At 40.6% G+C, this 27,520-nt stretch overlaps 1 protein-coding gene across 1 annotated transcript in view; it reads right to left on the bottom strand.

Annotated features, from left to right (window-relative positions):
* Positions 1 to 11,376: 11,376 nt before the first annotated feature.
* RBP3 (retinol binding protein 3) overlaps positions 11,377 to 27,520 on the bottom strand; it is a 51,152-nt gene continuing 35,008 nt past the window's right edge. The window contains exons 3-4 of the mRNA XM_056529461.1: positions 22,098 to 22,240; positions 11,377 to 12,289 (exon numbers count right to left, since the gene is read on the bottom strand). Coding sequence (XP_056385436.1) covers positions 11,961 to 12,289; positions 22,098 to 22,240 — 472 coding nt within the window. The 3' untranslated portion in view covers positions 11,377 to 11,960. The remainder of the gene's footprint in view (positions 12,290 to 22,097; positions 22,241 to 27,520) is intronic.

Raw genomic sequence — 27,520 nt, forward strand, 5'->3', positions numbered from 1 at the left:
ACCTGTCCAATGTCAGCTCCTTCTTCCTTAGTATATACAGAACTAAAGAACCCATTCAATAGCTCCGCCTTCTCTTGATCACCTGTGACAACCTCCCCATTATCATTATTAAGGGGTCCTACATGCTCTGTCCTTGGTTTTTTTGCATTTATATGTCTAAAAAAATATTTAGGATTAGTTTTGCTTTCTTTGGCCACCTGTCTCTCATTTTGAATTTTTGCTGTTTTTATTACATTTTTACAGATTTTATTAAGCTCCTTGTACTGTTTAAATGTTATAGCTGACCCATCAGATTTGTAATTTTTGAAGGCTATTTTTTTGTTGTTTATTGCTCTTTTAACATCATGTGTCAGCCATGTAGGATTTAGTTTTAATCGTTTATATTTGTTCCCCTTTGGTATATATTTAGCTGTATAGTATAGCTGTTATGTGACACCTCAGCCTCTGTCCTCTATACATACAGTTATGTCATGTGACACCTCAGCCTATGTCCTCTATACATACAGTTATGTCATGTGACACCTCAGTCTCTGTCCTCTATACATACAGTCATGTCATGTGACACCTCAGCCTCTGTCCTCTATACATACAGTCATGTGACACCTCAGCCTCTGTCCTCTATATATACAGTCATGTCATGTGACACCTCAGCCTCTGTCCTCTATACATACAGTCATGTCATGTGACACCTCAGCCTCTGTCCTCTATACATACAGTCATGTCATGTGACACCTCAGCCTCTGTCCTCTATACATACAGTCATGTCATGTGACACCTCAGCCTATGTCCTCTATACATACAGTCATGTGACACCTCAGCCTCTGTCCTCTATACATACAGTCATGTCATGTGACACCTCAGCCTCTGTCCTCTATACATACAGTCATGTCATGTGACACCTCAGCCTCTGTCCTCTATATATACAGTCATGTCATGTGACACCTCAGCCTATGTCCTCTATACATACAGTCATGTCATGTGACACCTCAGCCTATGTCCTCTATATATACAGTCATGTCATGTGACACCTCAGCCTCTGTCCTCTATACATACAGTCATATCATGTGACACCTCAGCCTCCGTCCTCTATACATACAGTCATGTCATGTGACACCTCAGCCTCTGTCCTCTATACATACAGTCATGTCATGTGACACCTCAGCCTCTGTCCTCTATACATACAGTCATGTCATGTGACACCTCAGTCTCTGTCCTCTATACATACAGTCATGTCATGTGACACCTCAGCCTCTGTCCTCCTCTATACATACAGTCATGTCATGTGACACCTCAGCCTCTGTCCTCTATACATACAGTCATGTCATGTGACACCTCAGCCTATGTCCTCTATACATACAGTCATGTCATGTGACACCTCAGCCTCTGTCCTCTATACATACAGTCATGTCATGTGACACCTCAGCCTCTGTCCTCTATACATACAGTCATGTCATGTGACACCTCAGCCTCTGTCCTCTATACATACAGTCATATCATGTGACACCTCAGCCTCTGTCCTCTATACATACAGTTATGTCATGTGACACCTCAGCCTCTGTCCTCTATACATACAGTCATGTCATGTGACACCTCAGCCTCTGTCCTCCTCTATACATACAGTCATGTCATGTGACACCTCAGCCTATGTCCTCTATACATACAGTTATGTCATGTGACACCTCAGCCTCTGTCCTCTATACATACAGTCATGTCATGTGACACCTCAGCCTCTGTCCTCCTCTATACATACAGTCATGTCATGTGACACCTCAGCCTATGTCCTCTATACATACAGTTATGTCATGTGACACCTCAGCCTCTGTCCTCTATACATACAGTCATGTCATGTGACGCCTCAGCCTCTGTCCTCTATACATACAGTCATGTCATGTGACACCTCAGCCTCTGTCCTCTATACATACAGTCATGTCATGTGACACCTCAGCCTCTGTCCTCTATACATACAGTTATGTCATGTGACACCTCAGCCTCTGTCCTCTATACATACAGTCATGTCATGTGACACCTCAGCCTCTGTCCACTATACATACAGTTATGTCATGTGACACCTCAGCCTCTGTCCTCTATACATACAGTCATGTCATGTGACACCTAAGCCTCTGTCCTCTATACATACAGTCATGTCATGTGACACCTCAGCCTCTGTCCTCTATACATACAGTCATGTCATGTGACACCTCAGCCTCTGTCCTCCTCTATACATACAGTCATGTCATGTGACACCTCAGCCTCTGTCCTCTATACATACAGTCATGTCATGTGACACCTCAGCCTCTGTCCTCTATACATACAGTCATGTCATGTGACACCTCAGCCTCTGTCCACCTCTATACATACAGTCATGTCATGTGACACCTCAGCCTCTGTCCTCTATACATACAGTCATGTCATGTGACACCTCAGCCTCTGTCCTCCTCTATACATACAGTCATGTCATGTGACACCTCAGCCTCTGTCCTCTATACATACAGTCATGTGACACCTCAGCCTCTGTCCTCTATATATACAGTCATGTCATGTGACACCTCAGCCTCTGTCCTCTATACATACAGTCATGTCATGTGACACCTCAGCCTCTGTCCTCTATACATACAGTCATGTCATGTGACACCTCAGCCTCTGTCCTCTATACATACAGTCATGTCATGTGACACCTCAGCCTATGTCCTCTATACATACAGTCATGTGACACCTCAGCCTCTGTCCTCCTCTATACATACAGTCATGTCATGTGACACCTCAGCCTCTGTCCTCTATATATACAGTCATGTCATGTGACACCTCAGCCTATGTCCTCTATACATACAGTCATGTCATGTGACACCTCAGCCTATGTCCTCTATATATACAGTCATGTCATGTGACACCTCAGCCTCTGTCCTCTATACATACAGTCATGTCATGTGACACCTCAGCCTCTGTCCTCTATACATACAGTCATGTCATGTGACACCTCAGCCTCTGTCCTCTATACATACAGTCATGTCATGTGACACCTCAGTCTCTGTCCTCTATACATACAGTCATGTCATGTGACACCTCAGCCTCTGTCCTCTATACATACAGTCATGTCATGTGACACCTCAGTCTCTGTCCTCTATACATACAGTCATGTCATGTGACACCTCAGCCTCTGTCCTCCTCTATACATACAGTCATGTCATGTGACACCTCAGCCTCTGTCCTCTATACATACAGTCATGTCATGTGACACCTCAGCCTATGTCCTCTATACATACAGTCATGTCATGTGACACCTCAGCCTCTGTCCTCTATACATACAGTCATGTCATGTGACACCTCAGCCTCTGTCCTCTATACATACAGTCATGTCATGTGACACCTCAGCCTCTGTCCTCTATACATACAGTCATATCATGTGACACCTCAGCCTCTGTCCTCTATACATACAGTTATGTCATGTGACACCTCAGCCTCTGTCCTCTATACATACAGTCATGTCATGTGACACCTCAGCCTCTGTCCTCCTCTATACATACAGTCATGTCATGTGACACCTCAGCCTATGTCCTCTATACATACAGTTATGTCATGTGACACCTCAGCCTCTGTCCTCTATACATACAGTCATGTCATGTGACACCTCAGCCTCTGTCCTCCTCTATACATACAGTCATGTCATGTGACACCTCAGCCTATGTCCTCTATACATACAGTTATGTCATGTGACACCTCAGCCTCTGTCCTCTATACATACAGTCATGTCATGTGACGCCTCAGCCTCTGTCCTCTATACATACAGTCATGTCATGTGACACCTCAGCCTCTGTCCTCTATACATACAGTTATGTCATGTGACACCTCAGCCTCTGTCCTCTATACATACAGTCATGTCATGTGACACCTCAGCCTCTGTCCACTATACATACAGTTATGTCATGTGACACCTCAGCCTCTGTCCTCTATACATACAGTCATGTCATGTGACACCTCAGCCTCTGTCCTCTATACATACAGTCATGTCATGTGACACCTCAGCCTCTGTCCTCCTCTATACATACAGTCATGTCATGTGACACCTCAGCCTCTGTCCTCTATACATACAGTCATGTCATGTGACGCCTCAGCCTCTGTCCTCTATACATACAGTCATGTCATGTGACACCTCAGCCTCTGTCCTCTATACATACAGTCATGTCATGTGACACCTCAGCCTCTGTCCTCTATACATACAGTCATGTGACACCTCAGCCTCTGTCCTCTATACATACAGTCATGTCATGTGACACCTCAGCCTCTGTCCTCCTCTATACATACAGTCATATCATGTGACACCTCAGCCTCTGTCCTCTATACATACAGTCATGTCATGTGACACCTCAGCCTCTGTCCTCTATACATACAGTCATGTCATGTGATGCCTCAGTCTCTGTCCTCTATACATACAGTCATGTGACACCTCAGCCTCTGTCCTCTATACATACAGTCATGTCATGTGACACCTCAGCCTCTGTCCTCTATACATACAGTCATATCATGTGACACCTCAGCCTATGTCCTCTATACATACAGTCATGTCATGTGACACCTCAGCCTCTGTCCTCTATACATACAGTTATGTCATGTGACACCTCAGCCTCTGTCCTCTATACATACAGTCATGTCATGTGACACCTCAGCCTCTATCCTCTATACATACAGTCATGTCATGTGACACCTCAGCCTCTGTCCTCTATACATATAGTTATGTCATGTGACACCTCAGCCTCTGTCCTCTATACATACAGTTATGTCATGTGACACCTAAGCCTCTGTCCTCTATACATACAGTCATGTCATGTGACACCTCAGCCTCTGTCCACTATACGTACAGTCATGTCATGTGACACCTCAGCCTCTGTCCTCTATACATACAGTCATGTGACACCTCAGCCTCTGTCCTCTATACATACAGTCATGTCATGTGACACCTCATCCTCTGTCCTCTATACATACAGTCATATCATGTGACACCTCAGCCTATGTCCTCTATACATACAGTCATATCATGTGACACCTCAGCCTATGTCCTCTATACATACAGTCATATCATGTGACACCTCAGCCTCTGTCCTCCTCTATACATATAGTTATGTCATGTGACACCTCAGCCTCTGTCCTCTATACATACAGTTATGTCATGTGACACCTAAGCCTCTGTCCTCTATACATACAGTCATGTCATGTGACACCTCAGCCTCTGTCCTCTATACATACAGTTATGTCATGTGACACCTCAGTCTCTGTCCTCTATACATACAGTCATGTCATGTGACACCTCAGCCTCTGTCCACTATACGTACAGTCATGTCATGTGACACCTCAGCCTCTGTCCTCTATACATACAGTCATGTGACACCTCAGCCTCTGTCCTCTATACATACAGTCATGTCATGTGACACCTCATCCTCTGTCCTCTATACATACAGTCATATCATGTGACACCTCAGCCTATGTCCTCTATACATACAGTCATATCATGTGACACCTCAGCCTATGTCCTCTATACATACAGTCATATCATGTGACACCTCAGCCTCTGTCCTCCTCTATACATACAGTCATGTCATGTGACACCTCAGCCTCTGTCCTCTATACATACAGTCATATCATGTGACACCTCAGCCTATGTCCTCTATACATACAGTCATATCATGTGACACCTCAGCCTCTGTCCTCTATACATACAGTCATGTCATGTGACGCCTCAGCCTCTGTCCTCCTCTATACATACAGTCATGTCATGTGACACCTCAGCCTCTGTCCTCTATACATACAGTCATATCATGTGACACCTCAGCCTCTGTCCTCTATACATATAGTTATGTCATGTGACACCTCAGCCTCTGTCCTCTATACATACAGTCATGTCATGTGACACCTCAGCCTCTGTCCTCTATACATACAGTCATGTCATGTGACACCTCAGCCTATGTCCTCTATACATACAGTCATGTCATGTGACACCTCAGCCTCTGTCCTCTATACATACAGTCATGTCATGTGACACCTCAGCCTCTGTTCTCTATACATACAGTTATGTCATGTGACACCTCAGCCTATGTCCTCTATACATACAGTCATGTGACACCTCAGCCTCTGTCCTCTATACATACAGTCATGTCATGTGACACCTCAGCCTCTGTCCTCTATACATACAGTTATGTCATGTGACACCTCAGCCTCTGTCCTCTATACATACAGTCATGTCATGTGAGGTCTCAGCCTCTGTCCTCCTCTATACATACAGTCATGTCATGTGACACCTCAGCCTCTGTCCTCTATACATACAGTCATGTCATGTGACACCTCAGCCTATGTCCTCTATACATACAGTCATGTCATGTGACACCTCAGCCTCTGTCCTCCTCTATACATACAGTCATATCATGTGACACCTCAGCCTCTGTCCTCTATACATACAGTTATGTCATGTGACACCTCAGTCTCTGTCCTCTATACATACAGTCATGTCATGTGACACCTCAGTCTCTGTCCTCTATACATACAGTCATGTCATGTGACACCTCAGCCTCTGTCCTCTATACATACAGTTATGTCATGTGACACCTCAGTCTCTGTCCTCTATACATACAGTCATGTCATGTGACACCTCAGCCTCTGTCCTCTATACATACAGTCATGTCATGTGACACCTCAGTCTCTGTCCTCTATACATACAGTCATGTCATGTGACACCTCAGCCTCTGTCCTCCTCTATACATACAGTCATGTCATGTGACACCTCAGCCTCTGTCCTCTATACATACAGTCATGTCATGTGACACCTCAGCCTCTGTCCTCTATACATACAGTCATGTCATGTGACACCTCAGCCTCTGTCCTCTATATATACAGTCATGTCATGTGACACCTCAGCCTCTGTCCTCTATACATACAGTCATGTCATGTGACACCTTAGCCTCTGTCCTCTATATATACAGTCATGTCATGTGACACCTCAGCCTCTGTCCTCCTCTATACATACAGTCATGTCATGTGACACCTCAGCCTCTGTCCTCTATACATATAGTTATGTCATGTGACACCTCAGCCTATGTCCTCTATACATACAGTTATGTCATGTGACACCTCAGCCTCTGTCCTCTATACATATAGTCATGTCATGTGACACCTCAGCCTCTGTCCTCCTCTATACATACAGTCATGTCATGTGACACCTCAGTCTCTGTCCTCTATACATACAGTCATGGCATGTGACACCTCAGCCTCTGTCCTCTATACATACAGTCATGTCATGTGACACCTCAGCCTCTGTCCTCTATACATACAGTCATGGCATGTGACACCTCAGCCTCTGTCCTCTATACATACAGTTATGTGACACCTCAGCCTCTGTCCTCTATACATACAGTCATGTCATGTGACACCTCAGCCTCTGTCCTCTATACATACAGTCATGTCATGTGACACCTCAGCCTCTGTCCTCTATACATACAGTCATGTCATGTGACACCTCAGCCTCTGTCCTCTATACATACAGTCATGTCATGTGACACCTCAGCCTCTGTCCTCTATACATACAGTCATGTCATGTGAGGTCTCAGCCTCTGTCCTCTATACATACAGTCATGTCATGTGACACCTCAGCCTATGTCCTCTATACATACAGTCATGTCATGTGACACCTCAGCCTATGTCCTCTATACATACAGTCATGTCATGTGACACCTCATCCTCTGTCCTCTATACATACAGTCATATCATGTGACACCTCAGCCTCTGTCCTCTATACATACAGTCATGTCATGTGACACCTCAGCCTCTGTCCTCTATGCATACAGTCATGTCATGTGACACCTCAGCCTCTGTCCTCTATATATACAGTCGTGTCATGTGACACCTCAGCCTCTGTCCTCTATACATACAGTCGTGTCATGTGACACCTAAGCCTCTGTCCTCCTCTATACATACAGTCGTGTCATGTGACACCTCAGCCTCTGTCCTCTATACATACAGTCATGTCATGTGACACCTCAGCCTCTGTCCTCCTCTATACATACAGTCATGTCATGTGACACCTCAGCCTCTGTCCTCTATACATACAGTCATGTCATGTGACACCTCAGCCTCTGTCCTCCTCTATACATACAGTCATGTCATGTGACACCTCAGCCTCTGTCCTCTATACATACAGTCATGTCATGTGACACCTCAGCCTCTGTCCTCCTCTATACATACAGTCATGTCATGTGACACCTCAGCCTCTGTCCTCTATACATACAGTCATGTCATGTGACACCTCAGCCTCTGTCCTCTATACATACAGTCATGTCATGTGACACCTCAGTCTCTGTCCTCTATACATACAGTCATGTCATGTGACACCTCAGCCTCTGTCCTCCTCTATACATACAGTCATGTCATGTGACACCTCAGCCTCTGTCCTCTATACATACAGTCATGTCATGTGACACCTCAGCCTCTGTCCTCTATACATACAGTCATGTCATGTGACACCTCAGCCTCTGTCCTCCTCTATACATACAGTCATGTCATGTGACACCTCAGCCTATGTCCTCTATACATACAGTCATGTCATGTGACACCTCATCCTCTGTCCTCTATACATACAGTCATATCATGTGACACCTCAGCCTCTGTCCTCTATACATACAGTCATGTCATGTGACACCTCAGCCTATGTCCTCTATACATACAGTCATGTCATGTGACACCTCAGCCTCTGTCCTCCTCTATACATACAGTCATGTCATGTGACACCTCAGCCTCTGTCCTCTATACATACAGTCATGTCATGTGACACCTCAGCCTCTGTCCTCTATACATACAGTCATGTCATGTGACACCTCAGCCTCTGTCCTCTATACATACAGTCATGTCATGTGACACCTCAGCCTCTGTCCTCTATACATACAGTCGTGTCATGTGACACCTCAGCCTCTGTCCTCTATACATACAGTCATGTCATGTGACACCTCAGCCTCTGTCCTCTATACATACAGTCGCGTCATGTGACACCTCAGCCTCTGTCCTCTATACATACAGTCATGTCATGTGACACCTCAGCCTCTGTCCTCTATATATACAGTCATGTCATGTGACACCTCATCCTCTGTCCTCTATACATACAGTCATGTCATGTGACACCTCAGCCTCTGTCCTCCTCTATACATACAGTCGTGTCATGTGACACCTCAGCCTCTGTCCTCTATACATACAGTCATGTCATGTGACACCTCAGCCTCTGTCCTCTATACATACAGTCATGTGACACCTCAGCCTCTGTCCTCTATACATACAGTCATGTCATGTGACACCTCAGCCTCTGTCCTCTATACATACAGTCATGTCATGTGACACCTCAGCCTATGTCCTCTATACATACAGTCATGTCATGTGACACCTCAGCCTCTGTCCTCTATACATACAGTCATGTCATGTGACACCTCAGCCTCTGTCCTCTATACATACAGTCATGTCATGTGACACCTCAGCCTCTGTCCTCTATACATACAGTCATGTCATGTGACACCTCAGCCTCTGTCCTCTATACATACAGTCATGTCATGTGACACCTCAGCCTCTGTCCTCCTCTATACATACAGTCGTGTCATGTGACACCTCAGCCTCTGTCCTCCTCTATACATACAGTCGTGTCATGTGACACCTCAGCCTCTGTCCTCTATACATACAGTCATGTCATGTGACACCTCAGCCTCTGTCCTCTATACATACAGTCATGTCATGTGACACCTCAGCCTCTGTCCTCTATACATACAGTCATGTGACACCTCAGCCTCTGTCCTCTATACATACAGTCATGTGACACCTCAGCCTCTGTCCTCCTCTATACATACAGTCATGTGACACCTCAACCTCTGTCCTCTATACATAAAGAGCATATCCTTGGAGGTCTACAGTAATTAATGGGCTAATGAGCATATCCTTGGAGGTCTAAAGCAGTGGGGAACATCCCTTATGGTGTCTGGTAGTAGCTAAGGTAGTGATACCAACAGCTGGTCACCAGTATACACGTAGGGCACAGTTGCCCCATCAGGAGTCAGCACAGAATGGGGATAATAGGGCAGATGTGTGCCAGGTATAAGCGACCATGTGGGAGCAAAACTTCTTGCATGTGGTGTCCCAGCACTGAAGCTATGGAGTGTCACATGATGATCACATGAGGCGCCTATACCTGGCGGTCTATGGTAATGATCACGTCACACATGAGGCGCCTATACTTGGCGGTCTATGGTAATGATCACGTCACACATGAGGCGCCTATACCTGGCGGTCTATGGTAATGATCATGTCACACATGAGGCGCCTATACCTGGAGGTCTATGGTAATGATCATGTCACACATGAGGCGCCTATACCTGGCGGTCTATGGTAATGATCATGTCACACGGGAGGCGCCTGTACCTGGCGGTCTATGGTAATGATCATGTCACACATGAGGCGCCTATACCTGGCGGTCTATGGTAATGATCATGTCACACATGAGGCGCCTATACCTGGCGGTCTATGGTAATGATCATGTCACACATGAGGCGCCTATACCTGGCGGTCTATGGTAATGATCATGTCACACGTGAGGCACTTATACTTGGAGGTCTATGGTAATGATCATGTCACACATGAGGCGCCTATACCTGGAGGTCTATGGTAATGATCATGTCACACATGAGGCACTTATACTTGGAGGTCTATGGTAATGATCATGTCACACATGAGGCACTTATACTTGGAGGTCTATGGTAATGATCATGTCACACATGAGGCGCCTATACCTGGCGGTCTATGGTAATGATCATGTCACACATGATGCACTTATACTTGGAGGTCTATGGTCTACTGTAGTGCAATATGTAGTGTGTTCTTTACTCAAACAGCACAGATCTGCGACACAATACACAGGATGTGGTAACCATGCAGGACTAACTCAGACCGGAGGCCAAATGAAGAGAGTAGAGCATTACAGAGAGGCCCTTGTTCAGCCTTCTTCTCTCTGGCATAGCTCTGGAGCAGAGACTTGCTTGTAGAAGACACGTGGCCTATGTGTAGTTTTGGAGATGTTTACACTTTGCTGGCCTCGGCCAGACTGGTTCTAACAGGTTTAGGGCCACCCCTTCTCCTGGAAAAGGGAGGTTGGACTAGGAACATCTCTTGCAACCATTGGTTGGGAGCATCATGTGACCAAGGCATCATACTTAGTGTAAATACTTAAAACAATTTTTTTTTTAACTTATTTGAAACATTATTTTATTTGAAAAAATGTTTCTCCAGAAAAAGCATCACATGACATGCACAAAGGACAGATCTATGGAAAGTGAGGGACCGCCCCCGAGGACCAAGGACCAATAGAAACCGCCCAAAGTCCTGTCCCCAATATTTCTGTAGAGATCAGAGCGTCAAATCCCCTAAACACTGAAACGTCAGAACATTCCCTCAACTCCTGACTACTATAAAGATCTATGGAAAATGATGGACCGCCCCCGAGGACCGAGGACCAAGAGAAACAGCCTGTTGGCTGTCTGGGCATGCTGGGAGTTGAAGTTTTGCAATATCTGGAGGGCCACAGTTTGAGACCACTGACCCAGAACTATTGGGCTTTGATACTCTGTAGTCCAGGGCTTCCTACTCTGTACTGTATGGCGTGTACTGTGCGGTGTATTGTATAGCGTGTACTCTGCGGTGCACAATATGGCATGTACTGTGCGGTGTACCATATGTTGTGTAGTGTGCGGTGTACCATATGTTGTGTAGTGTGCAGTGCACCATATGGCGTGTATTGTGCGGTGCACTGTATGTTGTGTAGTGTGTGGTGTATTGTAATAAATAATAATAATAATATACCCCCCCCCCACAGATAGGACATCCTCCTCCTCCTCCTATCTGCTCCTCCTCCTCCTATCTGCTCCTCCTCCTCCTCCTATCTGCTCCTCCTCCTCCTATCTGCTCCCCTGTAGCTGAGAGGCCAGGATCTTCTTCGCCTCCTGCAGAGCGGTTTCGGTGGGGATCTCCAGGTCAGGTGACACCCCTTTTCCTTCCCAGGACCCGTTGGGTTCTCCTAAGGCGGAGCGGGATGTGGGGATGGTCAGGTAGAGGTGGGTGTCATCCACGTGGTAGGTCTGGGGGGGTTGGCAGCCCCCACTTGTCTTTTCTCCAATGATATGCGCGCGCCCCAACCTTTTCATGATGTAGACGAACTCTTCGGCGGCCCCCGCGGTCATAGAGCTGGTCAGGACCATCAGGGGCTTTGTGGAGCCGAATGACACACCTGAAAAAAAATGGAGAACACTGTAAAATGGCCTGAAAGGTTTAGACATGACTTATATAACAAGGCCATATCGCCATATAGTGCCACCATAACATCGCCATATAGTGCCAGCATAACATTACCATATAGTGCCACCATAACATCGCCATATAGTGCCACCATAACATCACCATATAGTGCCACCATAACATCGCCATATAGTGCCACAATAACATTACCATATAGTGCCACCATAACATTACCATATAGTGCCACCATAACATTACCATATAGTGCCACCATAACATCACCATATAGTGCCACCATAACATTACCATATAGTGCCACCATAACATCGCCATATAGTGCCACCATAACATTACCATATAGTGCCACCATAACATCACCATATAGTACCACCATAACATTACCATATAGTGCCACCATAACATCACCATATAGTGCCACCATAACATTACCATATAGTGCCACCATAATATCGCCACATAGTGCCACCATAACATTACCATATAGTGCCACCATAACATCGCCATATAGTGCCACCCTAACATTACCATATAGTGCCACCATAACATCACTATATAGTGCCACCATAACATCACCATATAGTGCCACCATAACATTACCATATAATACCACTGTTATACCACCATATAGTGCCACCATAACATCGCCATATAATAACACTGTTATACCACCATATAGTGCCACCATAACATTACCATATAGTGCCACCATAACATCGCCATATAGTGCCACCATAACATCGCCATATAATACCACTGTTATACCACCATATAGTGCCACCATAACATCACCATATAGTGCCACCATAACATTACCATATATTGCCACCATAACATTACCATATAGTGCCACCATAACATCGCCATATAGTGCCACCCTAACATTACCATATAGTGCCACCATAACATCACCATATAGTGCCACCATAACATCACCATATAGTGCCACCATAACATCGCCATATAATACCACTGTTATACCACCATATAGTGCCACCATAACATCGCCATATAATAACACTGTTATACCACCATATTGTGCCACCATAACATTACCATATAGTGCCACCATAACATTACCATATAGTGCCACCATAACATTACCATATAGTGCCACCATGACATTACCATATAGTGCCACAATAACATTACCATATAGTGCCACCATGACATTACCATATAGTGCCACCATAACATTACCATATAGTGCCACCATAACATCGCCATATAGTGCCACCATAACATCGCCATATAGTGCCACCATAACATTACCATATAGTGCCACTATAACATTACCATATAGTGCCACCATAACATCTCCATATAGTGCCACCATAACATTACCATATAGTGCCACCATAACATTACCATATAGTGCCACCATAACATTACCATATAGTGCCACCATGACATTACCATATAGTGCCACAATAACATTACCATATAGTGCCACCATGACATTACCATATAGTGCCACCATAACATTACCATATAGTGCCACCATAACATCGCCATATAGTGCCACCATAACATCGCCATATAGTGCCACCATAACATTACCATATAGTGCCACTATAACATTACCATATAGTGCCACCATAACATTACCATATAGTGCCACCATAACATTACCATATAGTGCCACCATGACATTACCATATAGTGCCACCATAACATTACCATATAGTGCCATCATAACATTACCATATAGTACCACCATAACATTACCATATAGTGCCATCATAACATCTCCATATAGTGCCACCATAACATTACCATATAGTGCCACCATAACATCACCATATAGTACCACCATAACATTACCATATAGTGCCACCATAACATCTCCATATAGTGCCACCATAACATTACCATATAGTGCCACTATAACATCACCATATAGTACCACCATAACATTACCATATAGTGCCACCATAACATCTCCATATAGTGCCACCATAACATTACCATATAGTGCCACCATAACATCGCCATATAGTGCCACCATAACATCGCCATATAGTGCCACCATAACATTACCATATAGTGCCACTATAACATTACCATATAATGCCACCATAACATCTCCATATAGTGCCACCATAACATTACCATATAGTACCACCATAACATTACCATATAGTACCACCATAACATTACCATATAGTGCCACCATAACATTACCATATAGTGCCACCATGACATTACCATATAGTGCCACCATAACATTACCATATAGTGCCACCACAACATCGCCATATAGTGCCACCATAACATCGCCATATAGTGCCACCATAACATTACCATATAGTGCCACCATAACATTACCATATAGTACCACCATAACATTACCATATAGTGCCACCATAACATTACCATATAGTGCCACCATAACATTACCATATAGTGCCACCATAACATTACCATATAGTGCCACCATAACATTACCATATAATACCACTGTTATACCACCATATAGTGCCACCATAACATTACCATATAGTGCCACCATAACATTACCATATAGTGCCACCATAACATTACCATATAATGCCACCATAACATTACCATATAGTGCCACCATAACATTACCATATAGTGCCACCATAACATTACCATATAATACCACTGTTATACCACCATGTAGTGCCACCATAACATTACCATATAGTGCCACCATAACATTACCATATAATATCACTGTTATACCACCATATAGTGCCCTGTAACTTCACCATATAGTGCCACCATAATATCGCCATATAGTACCACCATTACATTACCATATAGTGCCACCATAATATCGCCATATAGTACCACCATTACATTACCATATAGTGCCACCATAACATTACCATATAGTGCCACCATAACATTACCATATAGTGCCACCATAACATCTCCATATAGTGCCACCATAACATTACCATATAGTGCCACCATAACATTACCATATAGTACCACCATAACATTACCATATAGTGCCACCATAACATTACCATATAGTGCCACCATAACATTGCCATATAGTGCCACCATAACATCGCCATATAGTGCCACCATAACATTACCATATAGTGCCACCATAACATTACCATATAGTGCCACCATAACATCACCATATAGTACCACCATAACATTACCATATAGTGCCACCATAACATCTCCATATAGTGCCACCATAACATTGCCATATAGTGCCACCATAACATTACCATATAGTGCCACCATAACATCACCATATAGTACCACCATAACATTACCATATAGTGCCACCATAACATCTCCATATAGTGCCACCATAACATTACCATATAGTGCCACCATAACATTACCATATAGTGCCACCATAACATTGCCATATAGTGCCACCATAACATTACCATATAATACCACCATAACATTACCATATAGTGCCACCATAACATTACCATATAGTGCCACCATAACATTGCCATATAGTGCCACCATAACATCGACATATAGTGCCACCATAACATCGCCATATAGTGCCACCATAACATTACCATATAGTGCCACCATAACATTACCATATAGTGCCACCATAACATTACCATATAGTGCCACCATAACATCTCCATATAGTGCCACCATAACATTACCATATAGTGCCACCATAACATTACCATATAGTACCACCATAACATTACCATATAGTGCCACCATAACATTACCATATAGTGCCACCATAACATTGCCATATAGTGCCACCATAACATCGCCATATAGTGCCACCATAACATTACCATATAGTGCCACCATAACATTACCATATAGTGCCACCATAACATTACCATATAGTGCCACCATAACATTACCATATAGTGCCACCATAACATTACCATGTAGTGCCACCATAACATTACCATATAGTGCCACCATAACATTACCATATAGTGCCACCATAACATCACCATATAGTACCACCATAACATTACCATATAGTGCCACCATAACATCTCCATATAGTGCCACCATAACATTACCATATAGTGCCACCATAACAATACCATATAGTGCCACCATAACATTACCATATAGTGCCACCATAACATCGCCATATAGTGCCACCATAACATTACCATATAGTGCCACCATAACATTGCCATATAGTGCCACCATAACATTACCATATAGTGCCACCATAACATTACCATGTAGTGCCACCATAACATTACCATATAGTACCACCATTACATTACCATATACTGCCCTGTAACTTCACCATATAGTGCCACCATAATATCGCCATATAGTACCACCATTACATTACCATATAGTGCCACCATAATATCGCCATATAGTACCACCATTACATTACCATATAGTGCCACCATAACATTACCATATAGTGCCACCATAACATTACCATATAGTGCCACCATAACATCTCCATATAGTGCCACCATAACATTACCATATAGTGCCACCATAACATTACCATATAGTACCACCATAACATTACCATATAGTGCCACCATAACATTACCATATAGTGCCACCATAACATTGCCATATAGTGCCACCATAACATCGCCATATAGTGCCACCATAACATTACCATATAGTGCCACCATAACATTACCATATAGTGCCACCATAACATCACCATATAGTACCACCATAACATTACCATATAGTGCCACCATAACATCTCCATATAGTGCCACCATAACATTACCATATAGTGCCACCATAACAATACCATATAGTGCCACCATAACATTACCATATAGTGCCACCATAACATCGCCATATAGTGCCACCATAACATTACCATATAGTGCCACCATAACATTGCCATATAGTGCCACCATAACATTACCATATAATACCACCATAACATTACCATATAGTGCCACCATAACATTACCATATAGTGCCACCATAACATTGCCATATAGTGCCACCATAACATCGACATATAGTGCCACCATAACATCGCCATATAGTGCCACCATAACATTACCATATAGTGCCACCATAACATTACCATATAGTGCCACCATAACATTACCATATAGTGCCACCATAACATCTCCATATAGTGCCACCATAACATTACCATATAGTGCCACCATAACATTACCATATAGTACCACCATAACATTACCATATAGTGCCACCATAACATTACCATATAGTGCCACCATAACATTGCCATATAGTGCCACCATAACATCGCCATATAGTGCCACCATAACATTACCATATAGTGCCACCATAACATTACCATATAGTGCCACCATAACATTACCATATAGTGCCACCATAACATTACCATATAGTGCCACCATAACATTACCATGTAGTGCCACCATAACATTACCATATAGTGCCACCATAACATTACCATATAGTGCCACCATAACATCACCATATAGTACCACCATAACATTACCATATAGTGCCACCATAACATCTCCATATAGTGCCACCATAACATTACCATATAGTGCCACCATAACAATACCATATAGTGCCACCATAACATTACCATATAGTGCCACCATAACATCGCCATATAGTGCCACCATAACATTACCATATAGTGCCACCATAACATTGCCATATAGTGCCACCATAACATTACCATATAGTGCCACCATAACATTACCATGTAGTGCCACCATAACATTACCATATAGTGCCACCATAACATTACCATATAGTACCACCATAACATTACCATATAGTGCCACCATAACATTACCATATAGTGCCACCATAACATTACCATGTAGTGCCACCATAACATTACCATATAGTGCCACCATAACATTACCATATAGTACCACCATAACATTACCATATAGTGCCACCATAACATTACCATATAGTGCCACCATAACATTACCATATAGTGCCACCATAACAATACCATATAGTACCACCATAACAATACCATATAGTACCACCATAACAATACCATATAGTACCACCATAACATTACCATATAATGCCACCATGACATTACCATATAGTGCCACCATAACATTACCATATAGTGCCACCATAACATTACCATATAGTGCCACAGTAACATTACCATATAGTGCCACCATAACATTACCATATAGTGCCACCATAACATTACCATATAGTGCCACCATAACGTTACCATATAGTACCACCATAACATTACCATATAGTGCCACAGTAACATTGCCATATAGTACCATCATAACATCGCCATATAGTGCCACGGTAACATCACCATATAGTGCCACCATAACATTACCATATAGTGCCATCATAACATTACCATATAGTGCCACAGTAACATCACCATTTAGTGCCACCTTAACATCTCCATGTGGGGCCACCGTAACATCGCCATATAGTGCCACCATAACATCGCCATATAGTGTCACCATAACATCACCATATAGTGCCACAGTAACATCGCCATATAGTACCATCATAACATCGCCATATAGTGCCACAGTAACATCACCATATAGTGTCACCATAACATTACCATATAGTGCCATCATAACATCGCCATATAGTGCCACAGTAACATCACCATTTAGTACCACCATAACATTACCATATAGTGCCATCATAACATCGCCATATAGTGCCACAGTAACATCACCATATAGTACCATCATAACATCGCCATATAGTGTCCCAGTAACATCACCATTTAGTGCCACCTTAACATCTCCATGTGGGGCCACCGTAACATCGCCATACAGAGCCACTGTAACATTGCCATATAGTGCCACCATAACATCGTCATATAGTGCCACCATAACATTGCCGTATAGTACTAACGTAACATCGCCATATAGTGCCACTGTAACATTGCCATATAGTACCACTGTAACATGAACATATAGTGCCCCCTTAACATCACCATATAGTGCAACAGTAACATCGACATATAGTGCCACCGTAACGTCGCCATATAGTTCCACTGTAACATCGCCATATAGTTCCACTGTAACATTACTGTATAGTGCCATCATAAAATTGCCATATAGTGCCTCCGTAACATCACCATATAGTGCCACAGAAACATCACCATATAGTGCCACAGTAACATCACCCTATAGTGCCACAGTAACATCAACATATAGTGCCACCGTAATATTGCCACATGGTGCCACTGTAACATTGCCATATAGTGCCACTGTAATATCACCATATAGTGCCACCATAACATCATCATTTAGATCCCCTGTGACATAACATTGCCATATAGTGCCACCGTAACATCACCGTGTAGGTCCACTGTAACATCCCCATATAGTGCCACCATAACATTGCCATATAGTGCTACCATAACATCAACATATAGTGCCACCATAACATCAACAAATAGTGTCACCGTAACACCGCCATATTGTGCCACCATTACATAATTGGTGGTATTATTTCTGTGAACACAGTTTTGTGGTATTATTTATATGAACACTTTTTGGTGGTATTATTTATGTGAGCACAGTTTGGTGGTATTATTTATATGAACACTTTTTGGTGGTATTATTTATATAAACACAGTTTGGAGGTATTATTTAAATGAGCACAGTTTGGCAGTATTATTTATATGAACACAGTTTGGCAGTATTATTTATATGAACACAGTTTGGCAGTATCATTTATATGAACACAGTTTGGTGGTATTATTTATATGAGCACAGTTTGGTGGTATTATTTATATGAGCACAGTTTGGCAGTATTATTTATATGAACACAGTTTGGCAGTATTATTTATATGAGCACAGTTTGGTGGTATTATTTATGTGAGCACAGTTTGGTGGTATTATTTATGTGAGCACAGTTTGGTGGTATTAATTATGGGAGCACAGTTTGACGGTATTATTTATATGAGCACAGTTTGGTGGTATTATTTATATGAGCACAGTTTGGCAGTATTATTTATATGAACAAAGTTTGGCAGTATTATTTATATGAGCACAGTTTGGTGGTATTATTTATGTGAGCACAGTTTGGTGGTATTATTTATGGGAGCACAGTTTGGCGGTATTATTTATATGAGCACAGTTTGGCAGTATTATTTATATGAACACAGTTTGGCAGTATTATTTATCTGAGCACAGTTTGGTGGTATTATTTATAAGAGCACAGTTTGGTGGTATTATTTATATGAGCGCAGTTTGGTGGTATTATTTATATGAGCACAGTTTGGTGGTATTATTTATATGAGCACAGTTTGGTAGTATTATTTATATGAGCACAGTTTGGTGGTATTATTTATATGAGCACAGTTTGGTGGTATTATTTATATGAGCACAGTTTGGTGGTATTATTTATATGAACACAGTTTGGTGGTATTATTTATATGAGCACAGTTTGGTGGTATTATTTATATGATCACAGTTTGGTGGTATTATTTATGTGAGCACAGTTTGGCAGTATTATTTATATGAACACAGTTTGGCAGTATTATTTATATGAACACAGTTTGGCAGTATTATTTATATGAACACAGTTTTGTGGTATTATTTATATGAGCACAGTTTGGCAGTATTATTTATATGAACACAGTTTGGCAGTATTATTTATATGAACACAGTTTGGTGGTATTATTTATGTGAGCACAGTTTGGCAGTATTATTTATATGAACACAGTTTGGCAGTATTATTTATATGAACACAGTTTGGCAGTATTATTTATATGAACACAGTTTGGTGGTATTATTGATATGAGCACAGTTTGGCAGTATTATTTATATGAACACAGTTTGGTGGTATTATTTATGTGAGCACAGTTTGGCAGTATTATTTATATGAACACAGTTTGGCAGTATTATTTATATGAACAGAGTTTGGCAGTATTATTTATATGAACACAGTTTGGTGGCATTATTGATATGAGCACAGTTTGGCAGTATTATTTATATGAACACAGTTTGGTGGTATTATTTATGTGAGCACAGTTTGGCAGTATTATTTATATGAACACAGTTTGGCAGTATTATTTATATGAACACAGTTTGGTGGTATTATTTATGTGAGCACAGTTTGGCAGTATTATTTATATGAACACAGTTTGGTGGTATTATTTATGTGAGCACAGTTTGGCAGTATTATTTATATGAACACAGTTTGGCAGTATTATTTATATGAACACAGTTTGGCAGTATTATTTATATGAACACAGTTTGGCAGTATTATTTATATGAACACAGTTTGGTGGTATTATTGATATGAGCACAGTTTGGCAGTATTATTTATATGAACACAGTTTGGTGGTATTATTTATGTGAGCACAGTTTGGCAGTATTATTTATATGAACACAGTTTGGCAGTATTATTTATATGAACAGAGTTTGGCAGTATTATTTATATGAACACAGTTTGGTGGTATTATTTATGTGAGCACAGTTTGGCAGTATTATTTATATGAACACAGTTTGGCAGTATTATTTATATGAACACAGTTTGGTGGTATTATTTATATGATCACAGTTTGGCAGTATTATTTATATGAACACAGTTTGGCAGTATTATTTATTTTTACACTGCTAGATGTCTTTATGTGGAGCTGTATGGTCACTGTGTGGTATAATTTATTTGAACAATGTTTGATGGTATTTTCTTGGGCATTGTGTGGCGCAGTGTAGGGTGGTAGCAATGTTTAGAAGTGGTATTGGCCAACACATGGCAGTGTTACATGAGGCCCATATGGAGCGTATATGTTTTTGTACACTAGATGTTATTACAGCATTTATACCATATAAAAGGGAACTCCAACCCACACAGGGTGCCCTGTCGTTGTACCGTACCTGCGATCTGGGGCAGAGTCCACACTTCAGTGACAGCATTTGCCGTCCGGCTGTAGATTTTATCCAGGAGAATGGGGGTCCCCACATCAAAGAAATAGGAGCAGAGCGCTGGGATGGAGTTGGTGGGGCCCCCGATGTTATATCTGGAAGAAAGAGAAAGTTTAATACAGATCAGGGTCAACAAAAGGCCCCAGATGTAAAACACACAGACCACCAGGGGCATTACAAGTACCCCTAAACTCCTCTAGACCACCAGGGGCATTATAATTACCCCTACACTCCTCTAGACCACCAGGGACATTATAATTACCCCTACCTTCCTCTAGACCACCAGGGACATTATAATTACCCCTACACTCCTCTAGACCACCAGAGGCATTATAATTACCCCTACACTCCTCTAGACCACCAGGGGTATTACAATTACCTCTACACTCCTCTAGACCACCAGGGGTATTACAATTACCTCTACACTCCTCTAGACCACCAGTTGCATTACAATTACCCCTACACTCCTCTAGACCACCAGGGGCCTTACAAGTACCCCAACACTCCTCTAGACCACCAGAGGCATTACAATTACCCCTACACTCCTCTAGACCACCAGGGGCATTACAATTACCTCTACACTCCTCTAGACCACCAGGGGCATTACAACTACCTCTACACTCCTCTAGACCACCAGAGGCATAACAATTACCCCTACACTCCTCTAGACCACCAGAGGCATTACAATTACCCTTACACTCCTCTAGACCACCAGAGGCATTACAATTACCCCTACACTCCTCTAGACCACCAGGGGCATTACAATTACCCCTACACTCCTCTAGACCACCAGAGGCATTACACTTTACCTTTACACTCCTCTAGACCACCAGGGGCATTACAATTACCCCTACACTCCTCTAGACCACCAGGGGAATTACAACTACCTCTACACTCCTCTAGACCACCAGAGGCATTACAATTACCCCTACACTCCTCTAGACCACCAGGGGCATTACACTTTACCCTTACACTCCTCTAGACCAGTGTTTCCCAACCCAGTCCTCAAGGCACACCAACATTCCGTTTTTTTTTTCTTTTCAGTTACTCCATTGGAATAGAACAGGGAAAAATTAAAATCCTGGACTGTTGGTGTGTCTTGAGGACTGGGTTGGGAAACACTGCTCTAGACCACCAGCGACATTACAATCACCCTTACACTCCTCTAGACCACCAGGGGCATTACACTTTACCTTTACACTCCTCAAGACCACCAGGGACATTACAATCACCCTTACACTTCTCTAGACCACCAGGGGCATTACACTTTACCCTTACACTCCTCTAGGCCACCAGGGGCATTACACTGTACCCTTACACTCCTCTAGGCCACCAAGGGCATTACACTTTACCCTTAAACTCCTGTAGACCACCAGGGGCATTACAATTACCCTTACACTTGTCTAGACCACCAGGGGCATTACAATCACCCTTACACTTGTCTAGACCACCAGGGGCATTACAATCACCCTTACACTTGTCTAGACCACCAGGGGCATTACAATCACCCTTAAACTTGTCTAGACCACCAGGGGCATAACACTTTACACTTACACTCCTCTAGACCACCCCAAACCACCCCAAAGATAATGCCCCCCCCCCCCCCCCCCCCTGACCAGAAGGGATGTACTGTTTACCCCTTTACCCCAAGGAGTGGAGTTTACTCCACAACTCTCAGTATTATGCAGCAGTGTATGGCGGTATTGTGTTAGGAATCCATTTGCTCTATTCTGAGATATGTATGAAGCATTGTATGGCGGTATTCTGGTATTTATATATCAGCCATTGTCTTAATTTAGGCTTCATATCCTACATGGATTCTGCCCCCATATAGGTGTCATCCATAGCTGGTGTCTTATTGGTGAATCGTAGCTCCCGTTGTTCTGCTCTATAGATGACGAGGGATGTGAGTGTCACATTTATTCCGTGTATTTGCAGATCACTTTTGGTTACATTGTTTCCTGTGAAGGTTCTGATCCTTTATGTCTTTTCTTACGACTGTCCACAATATAATCCGCCCCCTTAAGGTGATGGCTATATAGATGCCACAGTTGTCTGAGTTATTGAAACACAATACACTGCTGTATATGTATGGTGTGGCAGTACTTTTTATGTGCATGTTATAGTGATACTATTTGTGTGTATATTTTGGCCCTGCAGTGATTGAAGCCCCTGTGTATGACGCTATATGTCGGCTCTTGGATCTCACCTTCCTGATAATCGGGTTGTGTAATGCACAGGCGATCCATAAATATATAATGCTGCCATAGTATACACATAAATATATAATGCTGCTATACTGTACATATATAATGCTGCTATAGTATACACATAAATATATAATGCTGCCATAGTATACACATAAATATATAATGCTGCTATAGTATACACATGAATATATAATGCTGCTATACTGTACATATATAATGCTGCTATAGTATACACATAAATATATAATGCTGCTATAATATACACATAAATATATAATGCTGCTATAGTATACACATAAATATATAATGCTGCTATAGTATACACATAAATATATAATGCTGCTATACTGTATATATATAATGCTGCTATAGTATACACATAAATATATAATGCTGCTATAGTATACACATAAATATATAATGCTGCTATAGTATACACATAAATATACAATGCTGCTATAGTATACTCATAAATATATAATGCTGCTATACTGTACATATATAATGCTGCTATAGTATACACATAAATATATAATGCTGCTATACTGTACATATATAATGCTGCTATAGTATACACATAAATATATAATGCTGCCATAGTATACACATAAATATATAATGCTGCCATAGTATACACATAAATATATAATGCTGCTATAGTATACACATGAATATATAATGCTGCTATACTGTACATATATAATGCTGCTATAGTATACACATAAATATATAATGCTGCTATAGTATACACATAAATATATAATGCTGCTATAGTATACACATAAATATACAATGCTGCTATACTGTATATATATAATGCTGCTATAGTATACACATAAATATATAATGCTGCTATAGTATACACATAAATATATAATGCTGCTATAGTATACACATAAATATATAATGCTACTATAGTATACACATAAATATATAATGCTGCTATAGTATACACATAAATATATAATGCTGCTATAGTATACACATAAATATATAATGCTGCTATAGTATACACATAAATATATAATGCTGCTATAGTATACACATAAATATATAATGATGCTATAGTATACACATAAATATATAATGCTGCTATACTGTACATATATAATGCTGCTATAGTATACACATAAATATATAATGCTGCCATAGTATACACATAAATATATAATGCTATTATAGTATACACATGAATATATAATGCTGCTATACTGTACATATATAATGCTGCTATAGTATACACATAAATATATAATGCTGCTATAGTATACACATAAATATATAATGCTGCTATAGTATACACATAAATATATAATGCTGCTATAGTACACACATAAATATATAATGCTGCTATAGTATACACATAAATATATAATGCTGCTATAGTACACACATAAATATATAATGCTGCTATAGTATACACATAAATATATAATGCTGCTATAGTATACACATAAATATATAATGCTGCTATACTGTACATATATAATGCTGCTATAGTATACACATAAATATATAATGCTGCTATACTATACACATAAATATATAATGCTGCTATAGTATACACATAAATATATAATGCTGCTATAGTATACACATAAATATATAATGCTGCTATAGTATACACATAAATATATAATGCTGCTATAGTATACACATAAATATATAATGCTGCTATACTGTAAATATATAATGCTGCTATAGTATACACATAAATATATAATGCTGCTATAGTATACACATAAATATATAATGCTGCTATAGTACACACATAAATATATAATGCTGCTATAGTATACACATAAATATATAATGCTGCTATAGTACACACATAAATATATAATGCTGCTATAGTATACACATAAATATATAATGCTGCTATAGTACACACATAAATATATAATGCTGCTATAGTATACACATAAATATATAATGCTGCTATAGTACACACATAAATATATAATGCTGCTATAGTATACACATAAATATATAATGCTGCTATAGTATACACATAAATATATAATGCTGCTATACTGTATATATATAATGCTGCTATAGTATACACATAAATATATAATGATGCTATACTGTACATATATAATGCTGCTATAGTATACACATAAATATATAATGCTGCTATAGTATACACATAAATATATAATGCTGCTATACTGTATATATATAATGCTGCTATAGTATACACATAAATATATAATGCTGCTATACTGTACATATATAATGCTGCTATAGTATACACATAAATATATAATGCTGCTATACTGTACATATATAATGCTGCTATAGTATACACATAAATATATAATGCTGCTATAGTATACACATAAATATATAATGCTGCTATAGTACACACATAAATATATAATGCTGCTATACTGTACATATATAATGCTGCTATAGTATACACATAAATATATAATGCTGCTATACTGTATATATATAATGCTGCTATAGTACACACACAAATATATAATGCTACTATAGTATACACATAAATATATAATGCTGCTATACTGTACATATATAATGCTGCTATAGTATACACATAAATATATAATGCTGCTATAGTATACACATAAATATATAATGCTGCTATAGTACACACATAAATATATAATGCTGCTATACTGTACATATATAATGCTGCTATAGTATACACATAAATATATAATGCTGCTATAATGTACATATATAATGCTGCTATAGTATACACATAAATATATAATGCTGCTATACTGTATATATATAATGCTGCTATAGTATACACATAAATATATAATGTTGCTATACTGTACATATATAATGCTGCTATAGTATACACATAAATATATAATGCTGCTATACTGTATATATATAATGCTGCTATAGTATACACATAAATATATAATGTTGCTATACTGTACATATATAATGCTGCTATAGTACACACATAAATATATAATGCTGCTATAGTGTACACATAAATATATAATGCTGCTATACTGTACATATATAATGCTGCTATAGTATACACATAAATATATAATGCTGCTATACTGTACATATATAATGCTGCTATAGTATACACATAAATATATAATGCTGCTATACTGTATATATATAATGCTGCTATAGTATACACATAAATATATAATGCTGCTATAGTAT

Source organism: Hyla sarda, chromosome 7 (assembly GCF_029499605.1).
Source record: "Hyla sarda isolate aHylSar1 chromosome 7, aHylSar1.hap1, whole genome shotgun sequence".
Lineage (NCBI taxonomy): Eukaryota > Metazoa > Chordata > Amphibia > Anura > Hylidae > Hyla > Hyla sarda.